Below are 16,781 nucleotides of genomic sequence, written 5' to 3'. Positions count from 1 at the left end.
AGGAAATCTATCATGTTGTCACGCCCGGAATTTCTATCCAAAATTCCAAACGCTTACATGTGCGCGAACCCTCGTCCAGGAATCAGCCGAGGCACACAATAACAAATTGATAATAGAGTACAATTATTACTCTAATTAATAAGCGAATAAAATGTCATTACAGAGGTAGATAGTTCCTCTCAATCAATAAAGATCTAAGCAGCGGAAAATAAGATAAACGGCGCAGACGATTCCACTCCACAGGCAGCTTGACCAGGGCTACACCTAATCCTCCACACCATCAGCATCACTGTAGAACTCCTCCTCTGATGAATGATTGCAAGGTGAGTATATGACATACTCAGCAAGCCACGCAGCAAATATGCAAGTGCACAGGATAACAAAGGATGGCATAATAGGGTTTCATTTGCATAAACAGCATTTAATAAACATTTCAGAATTTAGTAAAACAGTTGAGTAATAATTAAACAATATTATTCCAACGCTATACAACATACCCTGTTGCATAGGCCCAACCATTCTGAACAACCAATCCCGGCTGCACAGTTCTATCTCCAGACCAGGAATATACCATTCCAAACCAGGAGCTAATCAAATTATTACCAGTCATAGTATCTTTTATTATGATGAGAGGTAGGAGACTAATCACGAAAGACATTGTTAAACCCGCCCATAACCGCGGGCACGGCTATTCGAATAGTTTTACTCTGACCAGAGGTGTACCACTGTACCCACAAGACACAGCCCCACGACATGTCACCATGCGCCTTGATACCACCACGGTACCTCAGAAAGGAGCTGTGACAGTACCCCTCGCACAACACAATCCACCACAGCGCACCGTTCCTGGATCATAATCACCCCCTTATAAACAAGGCATGGACTCCCCAGCGACCCCCGTGGGCTTATCTCCGCCACTTCTCAGTCTGGTGCCCCGCAATGAACTATGCTATACAAAAGGTAAAGCCGTTGCCCACGCTGGCTTGTGGTTGGCACGGTTAATGTTTCACAACCGAAACTCGTGAACCGGTCCTTAATTGTCATGAGCACGACCATCAAAACCATGTGCTCACAACCCACCATTAACAGGTTTTAGTTGGCAAATTAATTAATTAACCAATCATGATTAACCATCATGAGTTATCATTAAGCCATCATTAAATAATAGGGAGTCATAAGTTATCCCAATAGTATGCTAATGTTTCTAAGCATGGCTAAGCAATCACATCTAATATCTAGCTGAACCAATATATAAAGCTCAACTAGTCAATTTATAAGAACCCAAGGTATCAAGGAATAAAGTAATCAAGAACAAAAGGGCTATAACAAACAATAGGTTAATTCCACCCAATGACATTCGAAAATAAATGCAATAGTTGAATAGAAACAATAGCTTTAAACGGGATCAACATGCTCAAAGGGGTTGTTTGGGATCTGTGTGACTTGCCTTGCTGGCCTTGGAACTCTTCAAATTCTTCTCCTGCGAAAACGGACTCTCCGGAAACGTTGGAATCTAAACAGAAAAGAGCAAAACACCAAAACAGCACATAAACAAGCATGAACAGTACATGTGGATATTTTTAACATGTAGATCTCAATTTTAGAAAAATTTAGAGACTTGAACCAACTAAATCCGAGCTAAGATGAATTAGTTATGAATTTTTAAAGATTAAATCGGATTAAAACACTTATATGGATTTTAATTGAATTATGACGCAATAATGAATTATTTTTGAAAAGGAAAAGAGGATTTATTGCGTCAGTGGCTAGGGTTAGCGGTGGACCGGGTGCACGGCGACGGTTCACAGGAACGGACGGCCGAGATCGATCCATCCAAAACGAACGGCCGAGATCGACCGGTCCACGGCCGGACCACGGCGGACGGCATCGATGACGTCGGTGATGACGTCATCTCCGGCGGCGACCGAACCGCGCGAGCTCGCCGGCGAACGATGGCGTGGCGGCGCGAACGGAGAGCACCTACGGGTAGCGGACGGCACGGCGAACTCACCGACGACCAAAGCGACGGCGGACGATGACCGGACGACGTCGGCGACGAGGAAGAAACGGCGGCGACCTCCGGCTTGACGACGGCGACGATGTTCCGGCGATCGACAGCGACGGCGAAGGGGCGGACGAGGACGGCGACGCGACGGCGACCACGACGGCGGCCTTCCCGAGCGACGGCGACGACTGGAGCGACGGCGGCGCACGGCTGGAGCGGCGGCGACGACGGCGGCGCGAGGACTCACGGCGCTAGGGCTCTACGGACGACGAGAGGCGAAGGCGAGGGTGGCGACGGGTAGCGGAGACACCGGGGATCCTTTTATAGGGGCAAGAACATGGCGGCGAAGGCCCACGGCGGCCGGCGACGAGAAGGAAAGTCTAGGGTTCGGAGGAGAGAGACCGATCCGATTCGAGATCGAATCCTCCGCTTTCCAAACGATTTTAGCCGAAGTTCCAAAAGGGAAAAGGTAGAGGAGATCGAGAAGATCATTTCCCCTCTATTGATTTCACCGGAAACGGAAAGGATCGGCCGGATTTGGAAAGAGACGGCGGCGGCGCGGCGCTAGGGTTTCGGGCGGCGGCGGCGCGAGGAAGACGACGAGTCTGACAGGCGGGCCCCACCTGTCAGCGGGCGGACGCGCGCGCGAGCGACGGCTGCGGCTGCGGACTGGGCCGACTTGGGCCGAGGAGGAGAGAGAGAAGGTTTTGGGCCGACTTTCGGCCCAAAGCCAAAAGAGACTTTTAAAAACCTTTTTCCATTTAAATTATTCATGAAATTCAATTCCATTTATTAAAAATACTTCCTTAGCTCAAATAAATCCCAGAAAAATCTAGGAATTATAGAATTAAGCAAAGTATTTAATAAAATTTTATCTAGCCCCATTTTATATTGGAATTTATTATTTAAAAATTAGATCTTCTCTTCTAGGCTTTTAAAATCAATTCTAATAATTCCAATTAAACAACAATTTATATATTTGAAATTTTTAGGGTGTGACACATGTGATAGGGATGGTATCTACGGATGGAAGGAGTTCTACTCGGACAAGACTGAGTCTTTACCATATCGTGAGGGGTCCGATATCTCCGAGTCCTACTTAGAGATCACCTGACCCGCGGTATATAAGGGACCCCCTGGGCAGGACCTAAGGCATCGAATATCACCGCCAACACACCCACTACAGCCTACGGAGCCGGAAAGTGCAGGAGCCAAGTCGCCGGAGATCTAGTCGGACCAACTCGACTACGGTCTCTTCGGTATCATCGAGTTCTGCTATTCCCTTTGTAATCTGTGGTTTCCATCATATAATCCCATACCAACTGGATTAGGGCTATACTCCTCAAAGCGAGAATACAAGAAGGTGCCCGCGCTATTACCTACCAAGGGACCTGAACCAGTATAATCCTTATCTTTTGTTTGCTTGATGTCGTACTACGTCGATCCTTGTACCAACGGACCCCAATACCCTTTATATCCGGTCTACGGGTATTCCCGTCGACAGAATCCGCAAGCGCACGGATATACCGATGTAGCACTTCCCCTATGGAGTATTCCAAGGGTATCGAATCCAAGGAAACATGTGTAATTATCTCTTTCTCTGGTTTATCCAAGGACACAAGATAAATATGGGCAAAGGGTAGAGAGGATTTCCTAGTGAGAAACAGTGTCTAAAGAAAGCTTAAGTTTAATCCTAACGCGATACTTCAGGCACTGGCAACTCGTTGTTCCCAGATGTTGCTCTACTACGTACCCGAACAGAGAGGACTTAAGTGCTCTTGAGGGTTATCACTACCTCTACACCCACCTCAAACGTACGGTAGGATACGCAACAACCACTGGAAATTAATTACCTAGACATCGCGTCTACGCAATTAATTACTTCCTCCGTTTCATATTATAAGACTTTCTAGCATTGCCCACATTCATATAGATGTCAATGAATCTAGACACATATATATATATGCCTAAATTCATTGACATATATATGAATGTGGGCAATGCTAGAAAGTCTTATAATATGAAATGGAGGTAGTACTACTCTAGCACTGGCCAAGCACTAAAGCAATCACTATATATTAATGGACTATAGTGAACAATGATCTTGTATGCTAATTACGAACTAACCAAGAATAATTCTCATGAAGTAAATCTTAATTACTCAGAATGATATTTCTATTGAAACAGAGTAATTAACAAAGTACAAGAATAATGAGAGGATTACCGACAACTCCAGAATTCCTCTGACTTCTTCTACTTCACTCTCTCCCCATTCTAAATATACTATAGAACATATAAAGAATATAAAGTATACTTAGAGCCTCTTGTAATTCAGCTCTACATCTTGGTGTGTGTTTACAAGTGAGAATGAGAGGGGTATTTATAGGTGGAGAAGTGCCTTGGGAGAGTGGAGATCCTCCAAGCATCCAATGAGCATCTTCATCCTCCTAGTGCCATGTGTCTAGTTATGATGGTTTCTACCGGTGAAAACAACCATAACCATCATTGGGAAGTGGATTGCTACCGAACTGAACTTGGGCCGAGGCGAACGGCCTCCGTGAGGGTTCGGCGGTTCGGCCGAACCCGGGACGGCTCCGTTCACTCCGGTTTTCGGCCTGGACACTCATTTTGGGCCCCTCAATTCATTGGTATGAATGTTTGGCCCCTTGGGTCCAAAACTCCATAAGTTCGGATACGAGTTTGATTCTCATCCTCCTTCATGTATACTTCTTCTCAACTTAGGTAGTTTGTCACTTGCATATGAATATACTCCAACACTCGTGGAAATTGTTAGAAATAAACCCTACCGCTATGTTGGATGTTTCATATTTATGGTCTGATGCAGGTATTGATGGCGTTAATTTGGTACTTAACAGCCATCAACAGTACAATTAAAACTGAACTTCAGCTAGGCGCAATAGCAGGAATGGTACTTCAGTGTTCTTGAACCACACAAAAACCCACAATGTGGTTCCAGGACAGCAGCAACTCAAAATGAATAAGGATTTCGGTACAACATCAGTTGAAACATATAGGTATGATCAAGAGGCCTCTTAACGGAAATTTTATTTGGCAATTATCATGCATGAGTATCCTTTCAGTATTGTTGAGCATGAGTATTTTGTTGACTTCATAAAATCTCTGCGGCCTACCTTTCCTTTGAAGAGTCATATAACTGTTAGGAAGGATATACTTGGTATATTTTCAGAAGAATGGAAAAGGTTATATGAGCTTTTTAAAAATGTCAATGCTCGCTTTAGTGCAACAATGGACATGTGGACCTCTAACCAAAACAAGGGTTACATGTGTATCACGGTTCATTGGGTTGATGACAATTGGTGTATTCAGAAAAGGATTATCAAGTTCCTGCATGTTAAAGGGAGGCATACTGGGATAAATTTAGCTAATGTATTTTCTTCATGCTTGCATAAGTGGTTCATCGAGAAAAAAATGTTCTCTCTTACTTTGGACAATGCAGCAGCAAATGATGTTTGTGTTAAGGATGTGATTAGGGTGCTGAATAGAAAGAGTCCCCTCGTATCTGATGGAACATTCTTTCATGTGAGATGTGCATGTCATATACTTAATCTTGTTGCTAGAGATGGTTTGGCACATATTGGACAAGCTGTTCTGAATATTCGATCATTTGTGATTCTTGTGAAGTGCTCTCCTTTACAGAAGGATGAATTTATGAAATGTGCATTTGAGAGTGGATTGGATACAACGAGGGGACTCTCAACTGATGTTTTGACAAGGTGGAATTCAACCTACCATATGTTGTCGGATGCCATATATTATAGAAAGGCTTTTGAAAGGCTTTATGAAATTGAAAGAGAATTGTATGATGAGGCTCTTATTCCAAAAGCTGAAGATTGGGATAAGGCAACTACACTCGGCCAGTGCTTAAAGAGGTTTGATGATATCACTAACATTTTGTCTGGTACTTCTTATCCAACTACAAATCTATTTTACCACAACTTTTGTGAAATCAAGTCTTTAATTAATGCATGGATGAAAAGTGACGATGTTACCATCAAAACAATGGCCACCTCAATGAATAAGAAGTTTGAGAAGTACTGGAAGAGGTCAAATCTTGCTCTTGCTATGGCATATTTTCTTGACCCTAGGTTTAAGACAAAGGCAGTAGAGTATAAGATGATGAGGTTGTATGGTAAGTAGTCATATCATGTTCATATGGAAAAGTTTACTGCTGTTATTAATCAATTTTATCAAGAATATGCTTCTTTTTATAAGACTGCTATTGCACCAACAACTACTATCAATGCTGAACCAAAAGAAATTCATACCATAGATGAAGCAGATTCTGATTTCATGAATTATGTCTATGTCTCAAGTGTGGATAGTGGAAGTGATGCAAGTGACTTGATAAATATAAGGCTGAACCATCCCTGTTGGTTCCTAATGGAGATAAATTTGATGTTTTGTCATGGTGGAAAGCTCACAAAGATGTATATCCAGTGCTATCTCTTCTTGCCCGCGATGTCTTGTCCATTCAAGCTTCCACTATTGCTTCAGAATCAGCTTTTAGTGCTGAGGGACGTGTTCTTGATCCATTTCGTACTAAACTTGAACCTGAAATGGTAGAATCACGAGTCTGTACCAAGGATTGGATTGCTGGATGTAGAAGAGGTGATCACTTGTGTCATTTCTCATTTATATTTTTGTAAAAGGTATTCTTGGTTAGTTGGTTTTTTATTAACAGTCTAATATAGCTTTCTTCCAAATTTTTCAGATCCTAATAAAAGGGTTGGATCTATTCTTAATGATCTCGAGGTTGCGGAGACCTTGGTTGCTAATATGACACTTGACGAGATTGATGATATGGTATGACATTTTATTGCATAAATTTTGTTGCGATACATTTTGTAGTCCTATTGTCAAAATAAATGGGGTGAATAGCTAAGGTGGTCCTCCAAGTTTTATCTGAGGCTCAGGTTAGTCCCTGATGTTTCAATCTATCCATATTAGTCCTTCAAGTTTTTATTTTAGTTCAAACTTATCAATAACCAACAATTCTCTTGATAAATGACACTTATACCCCCTCATCATTCACATATATAAGAGAAAAATTGCATGCTTGAATTTTTTATAGATAATGCATAGTAAATTATATAAAACAAAAATAAATTATGTACTGGCAAGTGTATACGATAGCAATTGCTTAAGTTTCATGTGCACATGTTGAAATAATGGAAAGTACATTTGTAATGTTGTTTATTTATCTTGGTTTTATAGTTGTATACAAATTAAGGGCAAAAGGGACATTTTCTAATAGAAATATTGACTAGAAATAGCTATAAGGCATATTAAGTGGGCCCAAGGATGATTTCAAGCCAAAGCAAATATTTAAAGGAGCTATGTGAACAAAATGAAACATGAAGGACTAGATTGAGCCTTCGGTGAAACTTGAGGGACTAAATTAGCTATTCACCCAAATGAATGTATATTGTTTGCTCATACTTATAGGAAAAGCAACAGAGCAGTGATGATGAAAAATAAGTGATGAAGTGAGGTGTGAAGACCTGAAGGGCATGTTGGTGTGTGGCTGTGTGTCCCTGTCTACCTGTGTGCATGTGCATTGTTCACTGCTATATCTGCCGTATGCTTGTATGCCTATTGAACAACTGTGTTGTGTGCTGTGCTATATAAGATGTGTGCTCTGTGCTGTATTGCTGGCTCATATGCTGCATGCATGTCGTACTGAACTACTGATGAGTGATGACTTATATTCTTAAATTTTAAGCAATGCAGTGACCAGTGACTGATGAGTGATGGATGTATCTTGGATTATTTTGTTGGATGTGTTATATTAAGCAAAATTATATTATTGATATGTTTTGGTTGGTTTTTCCTAGAGAGCTGAGATCATGTTTAGATGTTATTTTGCCATCGTATTGCGGCTAATTGTATTGGCGTCCTCTTGTTGTATGGATTGAATACAAACTTGACATCCGACAACTTTTTGTTCGTTTCCGAACCAAGTCCGCACCGACTCCGCACCGAATCCGACGTCCGAAATAATCCGCTTCGCATCCGCATCCGCATGTCATCCGCACCCGCTCCGCACCCGTTTAAAGAAAATGGTTTAGGATATGGTATAGCTATTATCCGTCCGAATCCGATCCGTTTTCACCCCTAAACTGAAGTGAGCGTAGCTCAACTGGTTAGGTTCCTTGTGGTAGAACCAGCCCACCCGGGTCCAAATCCTATATTTGGCATGGGTGTTCGCATTTACGGCTAATTATTCTTTTAGTGCTAGGCGACGTACCCGTCAACAGCGAGGCACCTATGATGACTTCGTCAATCTCAAGTCATACCGGCCCAGTTTTCCGGAGGTGCTTATCACAGGGGTGAGTGTGCGCGTGTTGTGAGAGCGTCTGCGTTTGTACTACTTCGTCAATCTCAAGACATGCCGGTCCAGTTTTCCGGAGGTGCTCATCACAGAGGTGAGTGTGCACGCGTTGTGAGCGTCTGCGTTTGTACTATGTTTCTATAAAAAAAGAGGTCAAAAAAATTTCATAAAACTAATGTAGAAGACAAGGAACATGGTATGACCGTTGTGCTCTTGGCTAAAGTAGATCCCTCACTACCTTCTCTTCTAATTTTTGAACGAATCACTGCCTTCTGTCTTCAAGAGCCCTAGATGGCTAGATCCTCAAATTCCCGCATCCCTTCCTCCAAATCGGGAGCAAAACTATTCAAAATTGGGCCCAGACTCCAGTGAAATAGGAGGAGATCGATGGCAAAGGAGGAATGGTGGCTTGGGCGGTAACGGCAGACGTAGAGGCGGGGAGCTGCTTCGGCGGCAGCAGCATGTGGTAGTGGTAGCAGCAGCAGCAACACAGGGCACTGCGGTAGGGAGCAACAGCACAACTTGCGGCGGTAGCAGCAGCAGCACTTGTGGCAGCAAGGGCAGTAGCAAGAGCAGCAACCACGCCGCAGAGCAGACAGCACAGCAACAGCGGGATGTAGGGGTATCCACATCCTAATTTTCGTGAAAGCTCATCTTCTAACAGTGTTAGTTTAAGCTGGGAGTTTAATGGTAAGTGATTTGGGTTTCAACGTCCGAAATATGCAATTGTGTTTTTTAAGACGGCAAATCTATAATATCGGGTCCACATCGATTCGTGCTAAGTCTAGAATGCACCCACGTCATCCCCGCGTGGGCAGCTCGGGCGACCGAACCCTAACCGCCGCCGCCCAAACCTCCCCCTCGCCTTGCTGCCACTAGAGGGAGCCACCGAGAACCAGGCAATGACCTAGGACGGCAGCGGCGGGGCTTAAAACCAGGTCCCGCGCGCTGGATCTGATGCGGCAGTGAGGACAGCAGAGCGGCGGCTGTCGGGGAGGGCGGCAGTCAGGGAGGCGCGGTGACGGGGAGTCGACAACCCCTCTTCTGCATAGGAGCCTAGGCCAGCGCGACGAGGAGGCGACAAGTCGGAAGGTAGCCGACGGCGGTACGGATCTGGCCGTGGCTGCAGTGTGCAAGGATGGAGGTCGTCGTGGCCATGGCGTGCCCAGGGGTCTCTTTCAGTGGCCGACCATGGCGGGGGCAGCTCGCAGCGGCGCTACTAGTGTCCCTAGGCCCATGGGATCATTTGTAATACATGGAAAGGGGTAGTAGTCAAGGAAGCCTATCTCATATCTGTACATGAATGGTATGCACTCGGATTATAAGGGATACCATATCACACATGCCGCCAAATCCCCCCAGCACTATATAAGGGGCGCCAACATGAACCATAAGGGGTTACGCTTTCTTTCACACACATCGGACACAGATCTAATCCACATACAACTGGACTAGGGTATTACCTTGCATTGAGAGCCTAAACTAGTATAAACATCTGTGCCACCATCTCTCCTTGATTTAGAGCACCCTATAAATTATATTGTCCTTCATAAAAATCGATAGATTCCCATAAAAAGATTTAGGGGATTGAATTTTGACACTCTGCTGGTGATGCTCTTATGCACAACATCAATAGATGTATTATGGTTACAAGTGGTTTTAAAAAACAAAGGCAACCATATGGTTAAAATACCTTAAAAGTTTTATAAGGCAGGTCATTCGCATAGAGAAAATGTACTCAAGCTCCCATAATATTATTCTTTTTTTATATATAGAAAAAAAGGTACTCCTTCGCAAGGGTATGAACATATGAGTTGAGCCAACAACGAGGACGAAACCATGCCTTCGTAACGGTGCGCGTACCTTGCAGAGGGCACGGTAGCCTCACTCTACCATAGGGACCGCGAAGAGAAATGAGAACCCATCCCCACAGCCATGCACATGACTCGGCACCAGGACACCATTACAATGATGCAAAGAAGGAGTTGGTGGCTGACATAAAGAGGGAAATGCTGGCGTCAAGCTTGGACTGCTCCGACGAGATCTGAGAACCTCAAGGCCAGATCCGATGGCATGTGATGGAGACGGCAACGGGGGCAGCAACCAGAGCGGAGGAGGAAGTGGTGATGGCGAGTTCGCAGTGATGAGGATGGCTAGCTTGAAGCACCAATGAGGACTGGGAGATCGAAGTGGAGATTTGGATGGCGAGCTTGAAGCACCGAAGCCAAAGAAGGCGGGATCCTCCTTGACTGGCGCTCGTCGGTCCCGGAGCTCGGTGGTAGAGAAAGAAGGGGTGCCCTTGACTGCCGACGTAGCCTCGTTGACTTGTCCAAAGTGGTGGAAGGAGAAGGGATTAGGAGCAGCAGCTTCCACCACCAATGAAAACATCAGCTTGCCGCCTCGATTTGTGTTATCACTGAGGAGAGGGAGGACATGGGAGGAAAGGGCGACGAGAAGGGGACAACGATGAGGAGGGAGGGAATGTGGTAGATAGGAGAGGATGACGAGCTTAGAGAGAGGAAAAAAGAGTATGAGAGTGGTTGACAACGTGGTCCATAGGAAGCCAAGGATACATATATATTTTTTATGTTGTCATAGGTCAGAAATATAAATTTTTTTAATATATTTGATAATAAGAAATATTCTTAGGGACTTAAACATAAAAACATCTGAGTTGGCCTGAGTCCACATGGGACGTTGAGGATACTAATGTAAATAGCTTTGTGTCGTGTATGTCTCTATAAGACGGTGATGTATACAAATCATATGCTCTCTCTAGAGTAGCAAACAAGTACTACTTATATACCATTTCTTCCGTGTTAAAATATAGTTATATAATACTATAGATTTTGATAAAGTTTTGTCCAGATTCATAGTACTATGCAATAATATAGCCCTTTGGATCTATTTAAATTCGTAATATAAGGATATGATGTGTCTAAGGGTGTCTTTGGTTTCTAGCTATACTTTGCCGCCATTTGTCAACACATATTACCACACTTGCCTAAGTTGAGGCGATCAAATTCTTGTCCACACCTTAGCAGGCCTAAGGGAATCTTGCCACACTTTTTTGAGTCAAAGACGTGTGGAGTCCAATTTGTTGGAAAAGAATCTTGACACAATTGTGCCTACAACCAAACAATTGCCAATATGGTCCGGCCCGGCTAACATTGGGCGTAACAAACTATGGCAAAGTGTTGCTGGTAACCAAACACCCCCCCTCCCCCTCCCTAAATTGTACTCCCTCCATCCTAATATAAGTGCAATCTAGTATATGACATATTCTAATAATACGAATTTAGACAGCCCTTTCGTCCTAATATGAGTGCAACCTAGTACAAATATGACATATATTAGGATTACGAATCTGTGCAGACAATTGTTCAGATTCGTAGTATTAGGATATACCATATATGTACTAGGTTGCACTTATCTTGGGTCGGAGAGAGTAAGTGCTAGTATTCCCTTCATTTCATAATATAAGGCACAACTATTTTTTTAGATGTTTCATAATATAAGGCATGCATGAATGCATGCCATTAACTAACACATCTTTCGCACTATGATTTTTTTTTAAATCCTCCATCCTCAAAATCTTTAATCCTAGAGAGAATCTATTCTATACAATTGAGTTTGTTCGAGTTCAACGATTTACGATCGACATTGTCGATTTATATTATATACCAACGACTTTATCAATTGTTCATCAATACGTCATTGGGATATGTCTTCTTTTCAAAAGTACCCAAATTCCTCTTATAGACATATAAGATTAACAATTGATTTATCTCATTAGAAGTTTAAAAAATATAAAAAATTTTATGTGACCTCCTTGCACAACATGGAAATTTATATAGAAGTTTCGAGTTTTTATATTTCTATTTTTTAAAAAATATAACTTATCTATTATATGCTATATAAAATACTTTTTATTGTTGTTTTAATATAAATCATCTTTCATACAATGCATAAGATATTTTTATGATATTATCTCTTGCGTAAGCAAATTCTCTATCATATACCACATAAAAATATTTTTTCTAAAATCTAAATATACCATAAAAAAATTTCAAACTTGTATACAAACTTCCATATTGTGTAAGGAGGCCCCTACAAAGTTTTCATATTTTTTTAAAACTTTAGATGAGATAAATCAATTGTTAATCTTGTATGTTCATAAGGGTATTTTGGATATTTTTGAAAAGAAGGCCCAACCCAATGACATATTGTAGAAGAATTGATAAAGTTGCTGATATATTATAAAAAGAGATAATGTCGATGGCAAATCGTTGAACTCGAACAAACTAAATTCTATTGGTGCATACATTATAGTTATTTGGATGATCTAACTATGAGATGATAATAGAGTCTTATATTCTTATATTTTGGAATGGAGACTGTATCTTGAGATGAGGAAGGAAGTACTACTCCATCCAAAAGAACGAATTCATAGCTACGAACCTGGACACATATTATCCAGATTCGTAGGTAGGATTGGTTTTTTCTGGTACGGAAGGTTATGCATTTTAGGACGAAGGGCCCCACTCCTTTGTCGGCCACGTTGCATCCAATCAAACCTAACGTCACGGCATACCACACCGGCACACAGTAAACACAAACCAGGAAAAGATAACGAGAGAATAGGAATCTGCGCACCTTGCCAATCTCCACAACAATCACGTGCTCAAACAAAGGCACCAACACCCAAACTAACTTTTTTTTTTCCCTCGCCAACTTGCGATTACAAAAATCGAAACTTTTTCTTCTTAAAGATAATCCCCACCATTATTGTTATTGTTAGTCTCGTGCGTCCCTTATATAGAACCTGAACCACCGGACGGAGGAGGAAGACAACTCAGAGACAGACAAGGACGAGCAACCCGCAACCGCGACCAGAGGAGAAGACTCGATCGAATCGAATCGAAGCGGGAGGATTTCGGGGGTCCGTGACTCCGTTCGGAGAAAAGGATTCAGCTTGTGGGCAGAAGAAGAAGAAGAAGATGGCTTCCGCGAAATCCGGGGAGAGGGGGAGCAGCAGCTTCGCCATGGCCTGCAGCCTGCTCAGCCGCTACGTCAGGCAGAACGGCGCAGCCGCCGGCGAGCTCGGCCTCGGCATCAGAGGTCACCTCCCTTTCTTTTTCTTTTTTTTCTTCTGCAAAGTCTGGATCTTTATCTTTACGGGTTTTGGGTGAAAAAAACCTCCCCTAGGAAGGTTTCCGTGAGATCTGGTCTAGTTCTTCGAGCTTTGGAAGCGAGAATTCCCCCATGTAGAATTTTATTCGGCTTAAACCAGTCTCAACCATTCCAATTCTGCGCATCTAGCTAGCTGTAAAATTCGCAACATTTTTTTTTAATCTGATGTTGTGAATCTGGGCTGAAAAACTATGTCATATCATTTTTCAGGTGAAGCCGATGCGAACAAGGGGAAGGAGACCATGGAGCTGTTCCCCCAGAATTCCGGGTTCGGCTCTGAAGCTGCTGCCGTGAAGGAGACCCCGGATGCGAGGTACTCAACACAATCTTTGTTCGAATTGCTTCAGCTATCAGTTCATACGGTTCCTTTAGCTGTAGTCACATGATAGGAGAAACCAATAGCAACAATCCAACCAAACAAAGTAGTGGTTGGTAGGTAGTGTGGAGGAGGAGAACATCTTGCCTTGTCCTGACCAGATCTTAGTGCTGCCAGGAGCTGAGCTGGTCAGCTCTCGGGTCATGGTCTGAAATCTAATTCGTGTGTAAAATGGATATAATTTAGTTTAGAGTTCTAGGGATGGATTTCGGTGTGATGGAAAGGTTCGATATTTAATCCAATATAGAACTGGTGCTATGCAAGTCTGCAGTTCCTTCTTCTGTTTTTTGTGCGAGTCGTTTTTTGTGCGAGTCAACGATGTATGTCTCGCAACTAATAACCACGGGTTTCAGACTTAGTGGGCTCGCACGATCCGAAAGTGAAAATGTTCTGACTCGAGTGATTCATGAACAAAAAACCCAAATATTAGTTGGTACTTACTACAAGTTATTCTTCTGAACATATGCGTAGATGGCGGGTGCTTGCTGACCGATATCAGTTAGTAAATAGTTTCTGTTGTGTAAGCTTTAAAATTGGTTAAATGGTTGTGTTTGTCTAAGCTTTCTTGTATTTCCGTTGTCAGGGAGCAAGAGAAGCGCCAATTAACCATCTTCTACGGTGGGAAGGTCCTGGTGTTTGATGACTTCCCAGCTGAGAAGGCCAAGGACCTGATGCAGATGGCCAGCAAGAGTTCCTCCACAGCACAGAACTGTGTCCTTCTTCCATCTTCCGCTACTGCAACCGTTGCCGACAGCACTAAGGTGTCTGCTGTACCAGCCCCAGCAAGTGCACTTCCTGTTGCTCAGGCCAATGCCCCGAAACCTGTTCGTCCAAATGCTGCTGGTAACTACTCTAACCTCGGCTGTTATTGCTTGCTCTGAATGATGGAATATACTTGTAGCATGTGAATCCATTTTATTGTACTAACTGTTCTTCAAATCCTGCAGATCTGCCTCAGGCTAGGAAGGCGTCGCTTCACCGGTTCCTCGAGAAAAGAAAGGATCGGTAGGTTATGCTTGCTATCATGGCAGCACAAAGTATAGTCAAATTCTACAATTCACAATTCTAGATTTTGGATCTAACTTTTGCTGCTCCTTTATTTCAGCCTTCAGGCTAAAGCACCCTACCAGGGTTCCCCTTCAGATGCTTCTCCGGTCAAGAAGGAGCTGCAGGAGAGTCAGCCATGGCTTGGGTTAGGACCTCAGGTTGCCGCTCCCGACCTGAGCTTGCGGCAGGAATCGAGCCAATGAATCAATGCTCAATTCTGAGATGCCCCTCTCATCAGATGATTCAGTCATAGAGGTTATCACAACTCTTGAATTGGGTGTTTTGTGTTAGGAGATGATCCGATGACAAGGCGATGTTCTTCTGATATATATACTAGGATTGAATGTAAAGAAAGTAGCTGATGATTATGACCAGTAATCTGAATCAAATTGCTATGATAGAAAGCAGAAGATTCTGTAATCAGTACAACCCAAGAAACCTCATTTGTACCAATTCAATATCGTTTTGCTTTGGCATTGCCATGTAGAAGCAAAGCAAATGTACTGCTAATATATACACATCACAAGATTGATTGTTATTCACTTACGCCTGTTTCCCCCCCCATTAACAGGATGCATCTCCTTTTGCTGTTTCCAACATGCATTCTTGTATGAATTTTGAAGCTCTATTCAGAAACTAGAATGTTATTTGGACATGCTGAGTAGTACTAGTGTACCATGATTTGCAAGCCTTTGCTTGGCCTCAGTGGTTAGAAGACAGACAGCTCAGAGAGAGAGAGAGAGAGAGAGAGAATCGAATTGTGGCTCTTGGCTCTTGCACGACCTGAAAACTTGATGGAGACGAGGCACGCACACACACACTTGTGCATACTCCGTCCAACACAGGAAGAAAACGTGTTTTGACTCAGAGGCAGCATCTGCCACTTGCACAAATGAATAGAGAAAAAAAAGATAAAGATAAAGATAAAAGAAAAGGAGAAGAAAGTGATGTATAACGCGGCAACGGCAGGGCGTCCGGGGAACACGCAAAAATGCGCACGTCGCTCTCCGGCTACATTCAGCAGCAGCCCATGGTCGGAATTTTTTAAAAATTATTTTTTTGGGATGAAATGACTCTCCATTTTTTTTTCTCCAAGGGAAAAGAGAAAAAAAATAAAATCATTTTGGTGACATTGAAGAAAAACTGCATGTTCTGCGCATTTTAAAACCGGGACCAAACCGGGTTCTGGCGGACAAACAGTGGACGATCCACGTACATTAGAGTAAAGCTCACGTTCGGAAATGAAGAATAGTAGTATTTTAACATGGTTCTTGCCTGAGACTACGGGTGTGTTTAGTTAACGCCAAAATTAAAAAGTTTGGTTGAAATTAGAACGATCTGACGGAAAAGTTAAAAGTTTGTATGTGTAGGAAAGTTTTGATGTGATGAAAAAGTTGGAAGTTTGAAGAAAAATTTTGAAACTAAAATCGGTCTACAGATGCATGGTGGCCGGCAGGAAAGCAGTTTGTCATCCAATATAATGCGAGCCCATTTGCTCGTGCCCACTTCCAGCAACTTTATTCATTTCGCGTAACGTGCATGACCACTCTGCCAATTGCCATGCCAGCCTATGATAATTCATCACATGCTGCAGATCTTATATATTTCCTTTTTTTCTAATGTACGACATTATTGATTTTTAAGATACATTTTGATCATCTTCAAAAAAATCAATGTAATTATTATTTATTTTATCATGACTTAATTTATTGTTGAAGGTTCCTTAAACACTATTAAAAAACACACACACATATCGGTACTATAGATACCAGAACAGTTAAAACCGA

The 16,781-nt window shown here is 42.7% G+C and overlaps 1 protein-coding gene across 1 annotated transcript; it reads left to right on the top strand.

Annotated features, from left to right (window-relative positions):
• The first annotated feature begins 13,196 nt into the window (after window positions 1-13,196).
• LOC127768811 (protein TIFY 10a) lies at window positions 13,197-15,540 on the top strand. The gene is made up of 5 exons (XM_052294462.1): window positions 13,197-13,499; window positions 13,782-13,884; window positions 14,531-14,790; window positions 14,895-14,952; window positions 15,053-15,540. The coding sequence occupies exons 1-5, from the start codon at window positions 13,379-13,381 to the stop codon at window positions 15,195-15,197; spliced, it is 687 nt and encodes a 228-aa protein (XP_052150422.1). The 5' UTR covers window positions 13,197-13,378; the 3' UTR covers window positions 15,198-15,540.
• Window positions 15,541-16,781: the final 1,241 nt, after the last annotated feature.

The sequence above is a fragment of the Oryza glaberrima genome, chromosome 3, assembly GCF_000147395.1.
Source record: "Oryza glaberrima chromosome 3, OglaRS2, whole genome shotgun sequence".
NCBI lineage: Eukaryota > Viridiplantae > Streptophyta > Magnoliopsida > Poales > Poaceae > Oryza > Oryza glaberrima.
The sequence above is the reverse complement of the archived record's forward strand: the minus strand, read 5'-3'. Positions and strand labels throughout refer to the sequence as shown.